The 14,955-nt window shown below is 46.6% G+C and overlaps 1 protein-coding gene across 1 annotated transcript in view; it reads right to left on the reverse strand.

Annotated features, from left to right (window-relative positions):
- oys (lysophospholipid acyltransferase 6) overlaps nt 1–14,955 on the reverse strand; it is a 67,490-nt gene that overhangs the window by 44,022 nt on the left and 8,513 nt on the right. Inside the window, exon 3 of the mRNA XM_075689885.1 lies at nt 1,652–1,729. Within this exon, the coding sequence (XP_075546000.1) occupies nt 1,652–1,729 (78 nt within the window). The remainder of the gene's footprint in view (nt 1–1,651; nt 1,730–14,955) is intronic.

The following is a 14,955-nucleotide window of genomic DNA, read 5'->3' on the forward strand; positions in this document are numbered from 1 at the left end:
GCAACTACACAATAGGTTGGGTTCGACATTTACTGTGCCTTGTCCCATTACCTGCTGCGGGCAAACTGCGGATCGAGCGTGACGTCACTACGGTTCGGCAGTCAGTTTCAGCGCAAGCTATGCCGGCAAAGGAAATTGCTATCTCTGTTTAGTGACGTGTGCAGACGAGGCCACGTGCGGCGCAGCTAACATGATCCCAGAAAGCTCCATATGCACAAATCTTGTCAGAATGGCGAGATCAATACCCGGAAGCAGGCTTTCAGAGCACCAATCAGCGAAGAAGAAAGCGGGCAGTCAGCGAACATGCGCCTCCGGTTTCTGCCTGCGGCCTAAATTAACGTTTACATTGCGATGGCAATTAAACGGACACGTCCAGCCGCGTTTGCGGCGTCGGAGTCATGTTCCGGCTTCGGGTAGCGAAAGGAATAGAAAAAAAAAAAAAAAAAAAACGCTCACGCCGAGCAGAAAGACTTACACCTCCCACCACCGTTTCTCGCCCCCGTTCTCGCCACCCAAAGCCTGCCTACAGCTTCCTTGAACACTGAACCTTAGCGCAAATGCCACAGAGGGCAGTTGAAGCGTCGGAACGATAGCTGCCCTAGATTTACTGTATATGGGAGCCATACAGAGTAACTCTAAGTTGCCCGTGCAGCCAACGCCACAGCTCAACGTCCAAGGTGCCAAGAGGCGCACTGCGAGAACATGAGGCAAAAAACAAAGAAAAGGAAGCCAGTTTTCGATCGTGTACTAATACCTTGCCAGATTCTGGAGTTTTTATGCCAAAACCACGATCTGGTTACGAGGCACGCCCTCATGGTGGACTTCGGATTAATTTTGACCGCCTAGCGTTCTTTAACGTCCGGCGAATGCGCGGTACGAGAAATGTCTCGCTACAACAGTCAACGCTTCGGCCTCCGGGCGATATCACGATATCTCGCAGTATACTTCATATACGTACAGCTTTATGAAAACAATATTCGCAAACACGAGGCGTTCTACAACGCGTAGTGCTTTAAAAAATGACTCGTCAGGGTTGTGGAAAAAAAGAGAAAGAGAAATAAGACTGACGAGAACATTTTTTTTTTCTTTGATCCTTCGCTAACCGCTGCTTCAAACAATAATCGCTATAGGAAAGCGCCTGAACATGTTCTCGAGCATTATTATTATTATTATTATTATTATTATTATTATTATTATTATTATTATTATTATTATTATTATTATTATTTTATTATTATTATTATTATTTCGAGAATATTAACGCCACTATAGAGCTAGTCGTAATTATCCGAATTATGCCAATAAACACATGCGCGCACTTAACGAGAGAGCACGTTTTCGTTTGCATACACCAAATCAATCTTGACTACAGCGCCGCCGAGCTTTCATCACGTCACCCTGTGCACCTTCTCGAGAATGTAATCGATGACGGACCGTTATACGTGCGACCGGCCCTGCGAATTCGTTAAACGATACATCGTGTGCATATATAACTACATCTACACAAGGACTATCGCTAAAACGCTGCGGCATGCAAACCCAAGTACTGCGGCTGTAGGATTTTAGAGACACAATACAACGTCCCTCTTTGCTCTTCACGCGTAAGGCATGCCCGTCCCCTAATAAAGAACGAGAGTATTGTTGTACTTACTTGTGCATACTTTCGGGATTCGCATAATTGATGATCATGTAAACAAGGGTGGCTTGCGCAACAAGGTGAAGAATTTGGCTGAAAATAGCAAAAGACACGCAGTGTATAAGACTTGCGTATTCGAGAGTTGATTCTTGCGCACGCTGCCGCGTGAAGTATACTAGCGCTGCCAAAAGAAAAGAAGGGAAAAAGGAAAGAGAAACAAACCGGGCGCGCTCACTTGCATTGCACATACAGCGCTACATACATACATACATACATACATACATACATACATACATACATACATACATACATACATACATACATACATACATACATACATACATACATACATACATACATACATACATACATACATACATACATACATACATACATACATACATACATACATACATACATACATACATACATACATACATACATACATACATACATACATACATACATACATACATACATCGCACTTCGTGTGCGCAATTATGTAAAACATGCAGTGCATAGGAGGAAGTGTTCACGACAGGCGTTGAAACAACGCTCGCTCTCGCACAAACACTTTGCAATAGATAAAGACATTTACAAAAAACAAATTTCTGAACAAATTTAAGCATGTATTGAAATGATTTTACCTGCACGTTACTAAGCATTCGTGCGTGTTATATATATATATATATATATATATATATATATATATATATATATATATATATATATATATATATATATGCCGCCATAGACAAGGGCAGGTTCATTGATGTCTGGAAACCACCATAAAATTTATTTTTCATCACAAAGCACTCCTTTAAAAAACACGAAAAAGAAACGACGAGGGCAACACAATAAGAACAGGCAGCATATCCCCACCACCTCTAAGAAAACAAGAAAGATTATAACGTCTTGACTATTAAATCGACTGCTTTCTTTGGCTCTTCTCCCCCACTTTTCGGTTTGTGAGCTAACTTATGGTCGTTTATGGCCAGCTTGGGACAATATAGATGTCCCTATAGTTTCCACTAAAAATAAAATAAAAAGAAGTCACAGATTCTCCCGAAAGGCGAAGCACCGATTGTGATAGCAAATTAGCGGATAGGTGCGCGAAGTAAGGATAGTAGTTTGAGCGGCCGTGTAAACAATGATGGAATGTGTAAGCGTGACTGAACCAGGACGTAGAAAGAAACAGACACACAGACAGCGCTGTCTTTGCGTGTCTGCTTCTTTCTACGACCTTGTTCAGTCGCGCTTACACATTCTATCGTGGATTCAAACAAACTAGCCCGTCAACGTGTTTTAACTAAATTAACCACCACGGTGTCACGCGCGCACAGGTAAACATGAACACACCTCGCCGGATGAGCGCGGACACTCGCTGCCAAAATGCTGGAGTGAGGAATCGCAGCAGCAGCAAGGCCAATTCACCTTTGCGCATCTCTCGCTTCAACGCGAACGAAACGTCGAAAGGACAGAGCAAACGACGCTACCGGCACTGCGCGCACTCTGCAAACATCGCAGATCGCTTTGAAGATGAGGCCCGTGCGGGCGCGCACTTTGGCCACGTCGCCGATCGCTTTCAAGAAACACGAGCGCCGGCAACGCGTCCCTACGGCGTCCGCCAGAGGCGTCTACTACGGCGTCCGCCATGCGCGTGCCCAACGCCGTAGTAGACACCGCGGTTGTCTCCACTCTGTACGTAGTGGCGGGCGAGGAGGACCCTAGCAGCCGCCGGAGAAGAACGCCCCACCTTCCGGTCCGCGTTCCTTGCTCACGCACGCGAGATTGAAGCGCGTTCGCATGTTCGCCTTCACACGCTTTCACTCGCACATACAGCATACGGCGCGCGGCGACGGTGTTATCGCCCTTGGACTTTATACCATTTTCTTTCTCTATGCTTACACAGAACTTCACGGCGCCAGCAGGAGTGTGCCTGGAGTGCCCATACGAGTATTATCGCAATAAAAGTGAGCGCGCCTCTTCTAGCTGACAACGAAGAAAGAAGTTCGTCCCCGAAATTTGCTTCACGTCCCTCATCATATCGTGGCGCTTTGGCGTGTTTCTACAAAGTTAATCATGTCGTTTCCTGTTAGTGAACACGTTCTAATACTGAATAAAAGTACCGCTTACTCTGGGCGTCAGGAGCGTCGCATAGCAACAGCGTTAGGCAGGTTGCAGAGCAACAATTATATATATTTTTTTAAATTGAGCGCGCGCCTCTTATAGCTGAATTCGAAGAAACAAGTTAGTTACGGTGCGCGTTCCTACGCGTCAGGATGCGTGTTACAAACTGCTCTACGAATGGGATAGACACGCGTTTTAACTGTTTTAAGAGGGGGTGATCTGTGGCGGTTTTCTCTCAATCCTCTGCTACGGGTCGTCCGAAGAATCTGGATGAACGTATACGGCGCCTTGCGGAGGTCGAATGTATTGGCTATATGCCGCCAAACGAGAAGGAGAAGAGAGAGGGAAGGAAATCTGTGCCATTTCCCGAGACAGCGGCAGTAGTGAAAAAGACAAACGGCAATATCAACAGGGCCGGAATGAAGAGATATCAATGGAAAATCACACGGAAGAAAAGAAGGTAGGGACATTTAATTATACCTATTGTGAAAAACAATAAAGATACACACATATAAGTGTGTAATACGTATACCGCATTCTCTCTCTCTCTCTCTCTCTCTCTCTATTTGTCTCTTTAACCATACAGATTTTTTTAATCGCCTGTGGAAGATAACACTACTTTCGAAATATTCATTCTCAGAGTGCGCAATAAAATACATGGGCGTTCGATTTATTTTTGTGCTTCATTGCATAAAATGGCGGTTTGTTATAAAAGTGGAACAATAGCGCACGTTTACTGCAAGTTTCATGAAGCACATCGCGAAACTCGTGCGATCCATAGAATTCGTTCTAATTGAATGTCTTGAAAACTGACCGGCTACAATTCGTAAACTGCATTATGTGCCGCGAAGTAAATAATTAAGAAGGTTATTAGTCCAATGTTGTTAATTAGCCGATTGTGCATTTAGATTTATCGTGCGAATAATGTCCGCCGCTTCCAGTAATCCAGCTCGAGGACAACAATTACGCTATCTGCCACAACCGACTTTTTTTTTAGTTCTCTACGGTCTAAAAATATTTTTTTAAAGAAAAACACCCCGTTTACACGTGCGTACGTGTGCTTCATAGGTATGTGTATGTGTACGTGTGCTTGATAGGTACTTGATATGCTGAGGGGCCTTCACAAGGCTACCGCCTACAAAGATACCAACCCAAGGTTAGTCCCACACGGGAATTTTTCTATCAATCGAGAACTTATCATATGGCTCGTCGAACGTATCGGCAAGCTGCACGTGATCACCCGGTCCGCCGCGTGGACCGACACACCCGGAAGGGGGGAAAAGAAAATGCTCGCCCGACCATCTGCGACACAACGCACGCCAGGTACGCACGTAGACATCCTCCTGCAAAAGGGCGCGTGCGCCGTCCGCCGAGAGACCGCCGAGGGCGAGCGCACCTGCGCGAACTCGATGACCCGTGAAACAAAGTAACGAAGCTCCAGCTGCTCAAACATTGCAACCCCGCTGCAGCTGCGGGAAAGCATTCTCCGTCGCGCGCTGGGGGCGAGATAGCCGCCGTTCCGGCGAACGGATATAACGGGACTGAGCGCGCAGTTTAAAAAAAATATATTAAATTATGGGGTTTTACGTGCCAAAACCAACTTCTGATTATGAGGCCCGCCGCAGTGGGGGATTCCGGAAATTTGGAGCAACTGAGGTCCCTTTAACGTGCGCCTAAATTTAAGTACCACGGGTGTTTTCGCATTTCGTCCCCATCGACCGGACGACGCCGAGATTCGATACCGCGACCTCGTGCTTAGCTTCCCCAACACCATAGCCACTAACCAACCACAGCGGGTTCAACGCGCAGTTGTCGGGGTATAACGTTGGCTGTTGTTATTAGGGGCGCGCGAATATGCGAAACTCTCGAATAAATTACGAATCGAATACTCCGCTGGTCGATTAGGTTCTCGAATCGAATAGTCGCTATTCGAGAAACCCGAATATATATATTGTTTTTTTTCGGATGGTTTTCGAATTTCGTCGACTGCGCATAATCAAACGTGAAATTAAAGCAAGAACACGATAGCACTTATCCCCTGCGCAGCGGAGATACTGTACTAGAGCATGCTGTCGCTCACGGAGCTGGGCTTTTTCCGCTAAAACAACAAGGAATCAAATAAATTTTGTTTAGACATGGCATCAGGTAGTGGGTATTGCTTGGATATTACATACATGTATAGTTGCAGCGTATGTGTTCACCCGTCGTATTCAATATGAAGGCGTTTCTTTGCGACATACTCGATACATTAACATCATCTGCCGCGACATTTCTTCTTTTTTTCACTCCCTCTGCCACCGCCGCACGTGACCCGCATTCTTGTTTGAGCGCGAAGGCATACACAAATGTTATTTGGGCCGGAAGGCTCCGTTTCTGAGCTTAATGTGATAACGCATGACCTCGTATGCACGGAAGAGCACTAACAAACTTTTAAGCGAAGTTTTATGTGGCTAGCCGATTCGTCCGTCCGTCCATCCGTCTGTCGCCTGTACGCCGAAAACTCCTCCGGCACGACCCCATGCGCATGCGCGAAAAAGGGAAGAGAAAGAGGGGCGCGCGATTGGCTGCGCCAGTAGTGACGTCATTGCTCTCCGTCGCAGCCGAGCGCGCGCACGCGCGCAGCAGTTTTTCTGCAGTTGCGAAATGGGTAGGCCACGCGTCATACGCACTCCTGAGGAGCAGGCAGCTTTCGATCAGCAACGTCGAGAGCAGAACCGGCAACGAACTTGTCTACGTACGCCATGCCGATGCTGCAGCCCGAGCACAAGAGCAGGATCGTGCAGCCGAGCGCAAGCAACAACTGCGGGCCAAGGATAAGGCAGCCTATACCAAGCCATCGTTTATGAACCGTCGGGATTAACCCAGCGATAAACCCCGGGGCCGCACGTTTCAGCTTCGCTGGTTAACCGTATGTACGGAGTGCTTGGGAGGTGATTTTTTTCCTGTACAAATATCTAAACATTCTCCCAGCTCATTTACTTTCTTCCGTATTCCTCGTTCTTCATAATCAATTTTGTGATGTGCCTTAGGTTAGACTTCATCACTTAGCACTGATAGGGAATTTAACACACGATACATGATATCAGCTTCGGCCATACTATATTTAACACAAATAAATGTTCCTACTAGAAAACACTAAACGTCATTCACCACAGCTATATCCCCCTTTCCGCCAGTTCCGCTCTTCGGTACCGCGGTGTAGGTGGTGGCGTACATCAGAGGCAGGATAAAGCGTGGTAAATATAGGGCTAATAAACTAAAGTCACGTGATTAACTTTTTAGTTATTCCTAACGCTCCCTATGTGCTTTTAAAATACATGTTTTTTAACGTGCAATGTAATGACAGAAAAGTACTTGTGTCGTGTTAATACCACGACGTGAAAATTGGTTGACGTTTCTGCTGAGAAGGCTGTATATTATTCGCAAACTATTAGAAAAGAATTCGATTCGAATCGCTTCTGGCACCATTCGATTCGAATTCAATTTGGTCTAAAAAAATATAGGTCCCACACACCCCTAGACCTTGTTATTGCTGTCCGTTGCCCGACAGAAACGGCACGTACTCACGAGGGGAGACTATATATGAACCAGGAACGATTAGTTAGGAATTAATTTGTCCATTGCACTACGTGTGGATCTAAGATCGATAGGGATAATTTTTATTAGTAAGCCGCTGTGAGGCACTGTATCAAAAGCTTTAAAGTAGCCTAAGAAGATGGTATCAGTTTGAACGTTCTTATAAAGGTTAACGTGCAGGTCATGAAGGAAGAAACAGCTAGTTGTGTTTCAATTAAGAAAAGAATGAAATAATTTTACTGCGTCTAAAAAGTCCATTATATGCGGGTATATAACATGTTCCACGATTCTGAAAGGGTCACTATAGTTAACGAAATGGGCCGGTAGTTTCAGGGGTAGTCTTTGTTACCTGCTTCGAAGACCGGAACGACCTTTCCCGCTTTCTAATCACATGGTAAGGCACCTGTAGACAATGACTACGAGAATAATAGAGTGAAACGTGCCGTGGATATATGCTTAGTATTCATTAGAATCTTTGAGTTTATTTCGTCTACACCAGAAGAACTACATGTTTTTTTTTTCAATTATTGATAGTATGCCATCTGTCGAAAACACGATAAGTCGCATGTGCGAAATTATGTTAGTAGGCAGCGGAAAGTCTGGAGTGGTAGTTCATATATATATATATATATATATATATATATATATATATATATATATATATATATATGAACTACCACCCTACTACTCCAGACTTTCCGCTACCTACTAACATATAATTTCGCACATGCGACCCATTGTGTTTTCGACAGATGGCATACTATCAATAATTGAAAAAAGAAAAACAAGACATGTACTACTTCTGGTGTAGACGAAATAAACTCAAAGATTCTAATGAATACTAAGCATATATCCACGGCACGTTTCACTCTATTATTCTCGTAGCCATTGTCTACAGGTGCCTTACCATGTGATTAGAGTGAGTGAGTGAAGAAACTTTATTGCAGGTCCGGCGAGGACACGAACTCATCGCGCACCCGGCTAGTCCCACGTCGGGACCGGCAGGTCTAGCCCACCGGCCCGGTCACGGGCACGCCGGACAGCCAGGATTTGCTTTTCTAGAGCGGGGCTACGCAGAAGCGAGTCCCACTCCTCCTTGATGAACTTGGGGTATGTCGACCCGCACTCCCAAAGCATGTGCGCAAGAGTGGAGGTCTGCCCGCAGGAGGGGCAGGCGTCGTCGCGATACACGTCCGGGTAAGCCTCCTGGAGAACGGACCGACACGAATACGTGCTGGTCTGCAGAAGCCTAAGCGAAACGCCTTGCGCCCTATTCAGCTTGGGGTGAGGGGGTGGAAAGACCCTTCTAGACATGTAGAAGAATTTAATAAGCTCGTTGTGAGTAGCGGGAGCGTCCCTGTGGCCGTAGGGAGGAGGGGAGTCGGTGCTTCTTGTTGAGGAAGCGCGGTCGGTGAGGTCACGCGCAGCCTCATGAGCAGACTCATTGAGGTTCGGGGGAGCACCCTCGACCGATCCTACGTGAGCGGGAAACCAGTGGATTGAATGATGCGTGACAGCATATCGACTCGAGCTGCTAAGGAGACGAGCAGCTTGCTTGGCAATGCAACCCTTCTGAAAAGCCCTAACTGCCGTTTTGGAATCGCTATATATCTCGGACCCACGACAGTCTAACAGGGCGAGGGCGATGGCGACTTGCTCGGCGGCTCCGGGGTCTGAAGTGCGAATGGAGGCCCTATTGGAAAGCTTGCCGCTGGAGTCGACCACAACGATGACAAAGGTCTTCCCATCGCTGTACTCCGCGACGTCGACGAAGCTTGCTCTAATGTCTCGTTGCTTGATCTGTTTGAGGATGGCTGCTGCTCTGGCCTTGCGTCTGCGCTCGTTATGGACGGGATGGACGTTTCGGGGCACAGGGGGTCACTTCGAACTTGTCTCGAATGCACCTAGGGATAGCGGTACTGACCATCGGGAATCCCGCAGGTTGGTAACTCAGCTCTTCGAGGATGTGTTTATCTGCTGCTGTGATGATCAGGCGAGTGAGATGTGCGCGTTCTTGTGCTTCGGCAATCTCCTCGGCAGTGTTATGCACCCCTAGCGTGAGGAGATCTTCGGTATGGGTCCTGATGGGTAGCCCGAGAGCCCTCTTGACCACTTTGCGAATGAGAGCGTTGAGCTTGTCTCGCTCCGCTCTGAGACAGTTGTGCATAGAAATTGTGTACGTAAAGTGACATAGTACGAAGGCATTTATAAGCCTCAGGAGATTGTTTTCCTTCATTCCGCGGTGCCGGTTTGCTATTCTGCGAACGAGGCGGAAAGCGTTGTCCGTCTTTGTGATGATCTTGCGGAGAGCCGTTCCGTTCCCGCCGTTGAATTCGACAAACATGCCCAGGACCTGAATAACGTCGACCCTGGGTATCACCCCCCCCCCCCGTCACAAGTGCGAAGACTGATGCTGCTTTCGGAGACTGGCTTCCAATCTTCCATCTGATTAGAAAGCGGGAAAGGTCGTTCCAGTCTTCGAAGCAGGTAACAAAGACTACCCCTGAAGCTATCGGCCCATTTCGTTAACTAGTGTCCCTTTCAGAATCGTGGAACATGTCATATACCCGCATATAATGGACTTTTTAGACTCAGCAAAATTATTTCATTCTTTTCAATTGAAACACGACTAACTGTTTCTTCCTTCATGACCTGCACGTTAACCTTGATAAGAACGTTCAAACTGATACCATCTTCTTAGACTACTCCAAAGCTTTTGATACAGTGCCTCACAGCAGGTTACTAATAAAAATTATCCCGATCGAACTTAGATCCTCACGTAGTGCAATGGACAAATTAATTCCTAACTAATCGTTCCTGGTTCATCCTTGTCAACCACTCGTCCAAACCCCTCCCTGTCACTTCAGGGTCCCTCGAGGCTCAGTCTTGGGACCGCTTTTTTTCCCAATATACATTAACGATATTCATCCGCATGTATCTAGTCCTATTCGCATGTTCGCTGACGATTGTGCGATTTATCGCACGGTGACTAACATCTCTGACCAAGCATCTCTCCAGAATGACCTTAACGTGCTAAACTGGTGCAGCCGCTGGCAAATGGCCTTGAAACCTAACAAGTGCAAATTTATTTCAATTTCTCGCCACAGTAATCCCTATCTCTCTACTTACACAATTGCAAACGTCCCAGTGGAATCAGTTCTAGCGTATAAGTACTTATTCATAACCCTGTCCCACGACCTTTCCTGTAATGCGCATGCGACTAACGTAAATTCGTCAGCGAACAAGACCTCAGGGTTCATTAAACGTCAACTTCGCCATACTCCGCAGCACGTCAAACTACTCGCGTACAAATCATTTGTCAGACCACAACTGGAATGTGCCGCCGCCATCTGGAATCCTCACGAAACATATATAGTCAATGCACTCGATTCAGTTCAGAATCGTGCGACTGTAGGTTCATTCATTCTTCATATAACATCAGCTTTCACTCTTAAAGACAGAATCTAGCCTGACGTCTCTTGCTTTTCGTCGTCGTAACGCCGCGCACGCTCTCTCCTTGTCACAAATTTTTTTGCGGCTCACTAAGCCGCCCACCTTACATCACGCCATCATCTTCACGCATGTCACAGCGCACCAGCCATCGACTGTCAACTCCAGGTTGCTCGTCCTCGCACACGAACTGTCACCATTTCAAGCCCCGCTGTTTCCTCGGGCTGTAACGACCTACCCCGCAATGCTGCTGCCATCACACGTCAGTCAGAATTTATGGAAGCTGTTCAAACTTGTGTTGCACCGTAGCACCTGCCGTTTTTCGCGTGTGCAGTCGACCGATTCTACAACAGTACAGCGCGAGCGTCGACTGGCCAACCGGCCAGCGCCTTCTATAACGGCGCGAAGCGACGAAATCAGCAAGAGTGGCGCTCGCGCACCAAGTTCACTCGAAGCGCGAGTTTCGTCTGCATGCTATAGGCTCTTCGTATACCAGCGCGACACAACCCCTGGCACGATTAAATCGGCGCAAGCTTCCCGTTTTATTGGAGATAACAGGATCATGCGCCTCTGGCTTGCATGTTTTTCTTTTCCCGTGTGCTGCTCTAGTGATTTAAAGGGGTATGAATGCGAGCTAGTTGGCAGGAATCCACGGCTGAAAAATAGCGCAATATAAACACGGACAAGGGACACAGTACGAACGCGCATGCACAGGAAAATAATGAACAAAGCATGCAAAGCTGCAAAGCAACTGTATCATATCTTTTTTGCGCGCTTTGTTCTTTATCTTATACGGTGCATGCGCACTACAGCGTCATATATATGCTATAAAAAAAAGGACGTGCTCGGGTTCACGCGCACTTGCTGTCTCCGATAAGCAGGGAAAACTTGCACTGAGTTAATCGCGACAGGGGCGGTGACAGGCATGCGGGAAGAGCCTAGCAAACGAAACCTGCGCTTCGAGTGAACTTTGAGTGCATACACTACTCTTGCTGATCCAGTCGCTTCGCGCCTTTAGAAGGCTCTGACTGGCCGGTCAGTCTAAAGTCGACGCTCGCACGGTACTGTTAAAGAAATCGGTCGACTGCACATGTTAACCACTCCTTATGCAATACCCTGAACGTGGTCTTTAAGGTAATAAAGTGATGTGTGTGTGTGTATATATATATATACATATCATTTCTGGACTCTAGTTACTACACAGTGTGCGTTTTTTCCTGTGTGTCTGTGAGCAGTCAGATGGTGTTTGGGAACTTTCTTTTTGCAACCGGCTCTCCTTTGTAAAATCAGTGCTCCGTCACTTTTATTCTGCACACTCGTCTACAAGTTAGCTGTGGTAACACGTTGAGCCAGTTGCGCAATTTGGCAGCCATGTGCTCAGCGGCCTTCTCTCCGTGCGTTCATAGCAGATTCGGACTTCGTAAATGCGTGCGTCTTGAAAACTTGTACGCACGCCAGTGCATTGCTATTCTCCGGACACACTCTATGGCACGCCCCCTATGTCTGTGCTGTGCACCGTCAACGATATTGTTGCCTCCGTAATGGACCGGTGCACTCTCATCTTTTCGTTGCAAGCTATACTTATTGCGCAATGTGGTACCAGGACTCTATAGCCGGAATGTATGAAGGGGCTGCCTTTACGCATAAACGTGGCTTTCGGGTGGGTGGGTGTGAGTGTAAGCAATAATAGTGTGTAGGCGGTGCGGGAGATGTGCAATAAGCAGCGACACTATGACGTATGGAGCAAATTTAGACGCATACGAAATTGCATTTGGGGGGGGGGAAAAACACGTAATATTCAGGTACGGTTGTCAGATGGAAATCGCGAAATTAGCATATAGTATGAGCAGCTATGAACTAGAAAGCTAAGCAAAAGGTCTGCGTCTATTTTCACGTCACGAGCCTTTTTTGCGTTCGATCAAATAACTTCGTGGCACATGGGAATTTCATTCTGTCAATGTACGGAACATATTTCACGCGCTTGATACCGAATAAGATTGACTTAATTGTTATTAAATATATAGTCACACGCGCTGCTAACTCCGCAGTTGCACTGTCGCCGCTCGCTCAGTGTTTGCATATACAGGGTGTCCCAGCTAACTTTAGCTGAGGTTTAAAAATAGTGTCACTATTTTCTTGCTCGGCTTAATTACAAAATTAATTAAGTATAAGAGGCAGCTTTAGCTCGAGGGCTCCTATCTAAATACATGGGAAAGGACAAATTGTTTTTCTCGGCACAAAGTTTGATGAGGTTTGTTGTATTTAAAAGAGAAAGTTAAGAATCTAGTGATGGTGTTAGCGAATTTTTCACTTAGGCCATACATTTTCTAATAAATATTGTTGAAAATCGCATTATCTTAGAAAATTAAACCATTAAGCTGACGGCTCTGTAACTCAGCAATGGAAAAAGATATCACCATTCTGCAGATGACATCTAATACTGCATCTAAAGCGGAAATAATTGATGTACGCGACTCTGAAATGACCCACTAATATGAGAGTAGCACTGTTGCAAAACCCTTGTGAATAATGTAACAAATTCACGCAGGATATAAACTGATATTTTAAATCTGTCCGCTTTGAATGCTTTAACCGATGCAGCTTACAGAAGTGTGATATATGTTCTTGGTTCACAGCTAGGCATTTGTAAACTTCGTGCTTCTTTTTTCATATTTACAATTTTTTTAAAAGTTCCCTATAAAAAATTCAGGCCTTAAATCGAAATTCCGCTTCCAACAGTTCCTATGATTCAACTTTTTCTCTCAAATGCAACAAATATCATTAAAATTGGCCCAGTGGTTATCTCAGAGAAGCGCGTCTGCTTTTAACGTACTTGGAACAGGTGGCATCGGAGCTGGACCCGAGCTAAAGCAACTTCTCAAGTATCAATTTTAGGACAGAACTTCCAATAAGAAAGTTGTAGAGCGTCCTAGCAAACATCTATTCCAGCAGCTTTGAACTTCGCTCTTGTTGAGCAATAACTCTTTCTGCGCCCTACAGAAAGAGCGCGGAATGTGAAAAAAATAGCAAAAAAGATAAGCTACTTCGACGCGTCCAATGTAGACACACGCGTAAATCTCTCGAAGATGATGCATCACCAGAAGTGATCGTTCGCAAATATCGCCCCAGGATACAACTTGCCTTCGCTCTTTGCACGCCACCGCCAATGATAACCGTGACAGGCGCGTTACGAGACGCGGCCGTCGGCCGAAAATCACTGCGTGTTTCTTATGTGGAGCGCCGTTTCGCCTTGTCTCATCAAAGCTTAGCTTACATCGATTCCCGCAGCGTCCGGGACCTGCTGTCTTTTTAAATGCGTAAGCATTTCTATGCTTATTCAACGAGCAAAACCGTCCGTCCATTCGTCACGTACGTAGGACGATCGCTTTCAAAATAGTGCCCGCTGCAGCGAGCGAACTCACCTTCATGCTGCTTCTCGCTTCAACGCGAACTAAGCGGCGAGAACACAGCACTCACAAAGCTATCAGCATTTGGCGCACTCTGCCCCCATCGCAGATCACTTTCAACATGGGGGCGGCCCGCGCGGCCGCGCCATACGCAGCCGCCGCCGGAGTATAACGCCAGCCTCCCTCCCTCCCTCCCTCTCCCACCCGGAGCTTTGCACGCGATGGAGGAAAACGGCGCGCTGCCTCCCACTTTCCTCCCTTGCGCGGCAGCGCCATACGCAGCCGCCGCCGGAGTACGGTTGATAATGGTTTGACACGGGTGGGTAAGGCGCTAAATAGCGATATTGGCTTATGATCCGAACTTAATCAGCGCACCTGGCACCGCCGCCTGCTGTCTAGTTTGCTTGCGTCATCAGTTCACCTTGCGCCGCCGTCCGCAGCAGTTCGTCTCGCCGCAGCGCTGTTGTTTATACCGGTCGGATCTAGTTTCATAACACTGATAATGAAACCACGCTGCATGGAGATGAGCAAGCGGCACAATGCTTACGCATAATTAGACAACTCCCAGAAGAGTTTCTGCGTTAATTTTTTTCATTCTTTCAGTGTTGTGTTTTTTCGAAGCTGACGCACCTCCAGCATCATTTCTTTTTCTCAGGCATTATAAAGCGAACACTAAGGTTCATTTTGGGTTATGCAGAAGGGAACAAATGACATGGATAATGCCAAATGCTCTCCTGGTGTGATCCTCACATTCCT

The sequence above is a fragment of the Dermacentor variabilis genome, chromosome 4, assembly GCF_050947875.1.
Source record: "Dermacentor variabilis isolate Ectoservices chromosome 4, ASM5094787v1, whole genome shotgun sequence".
NCBI classification, from domain to species: domain Eukaryota; kingdom Metazoa; phylum Arthropoda; class Arachnida; order Ixodida; family Ixodidae; genus Dermacentor; species Dermacentor variabilis.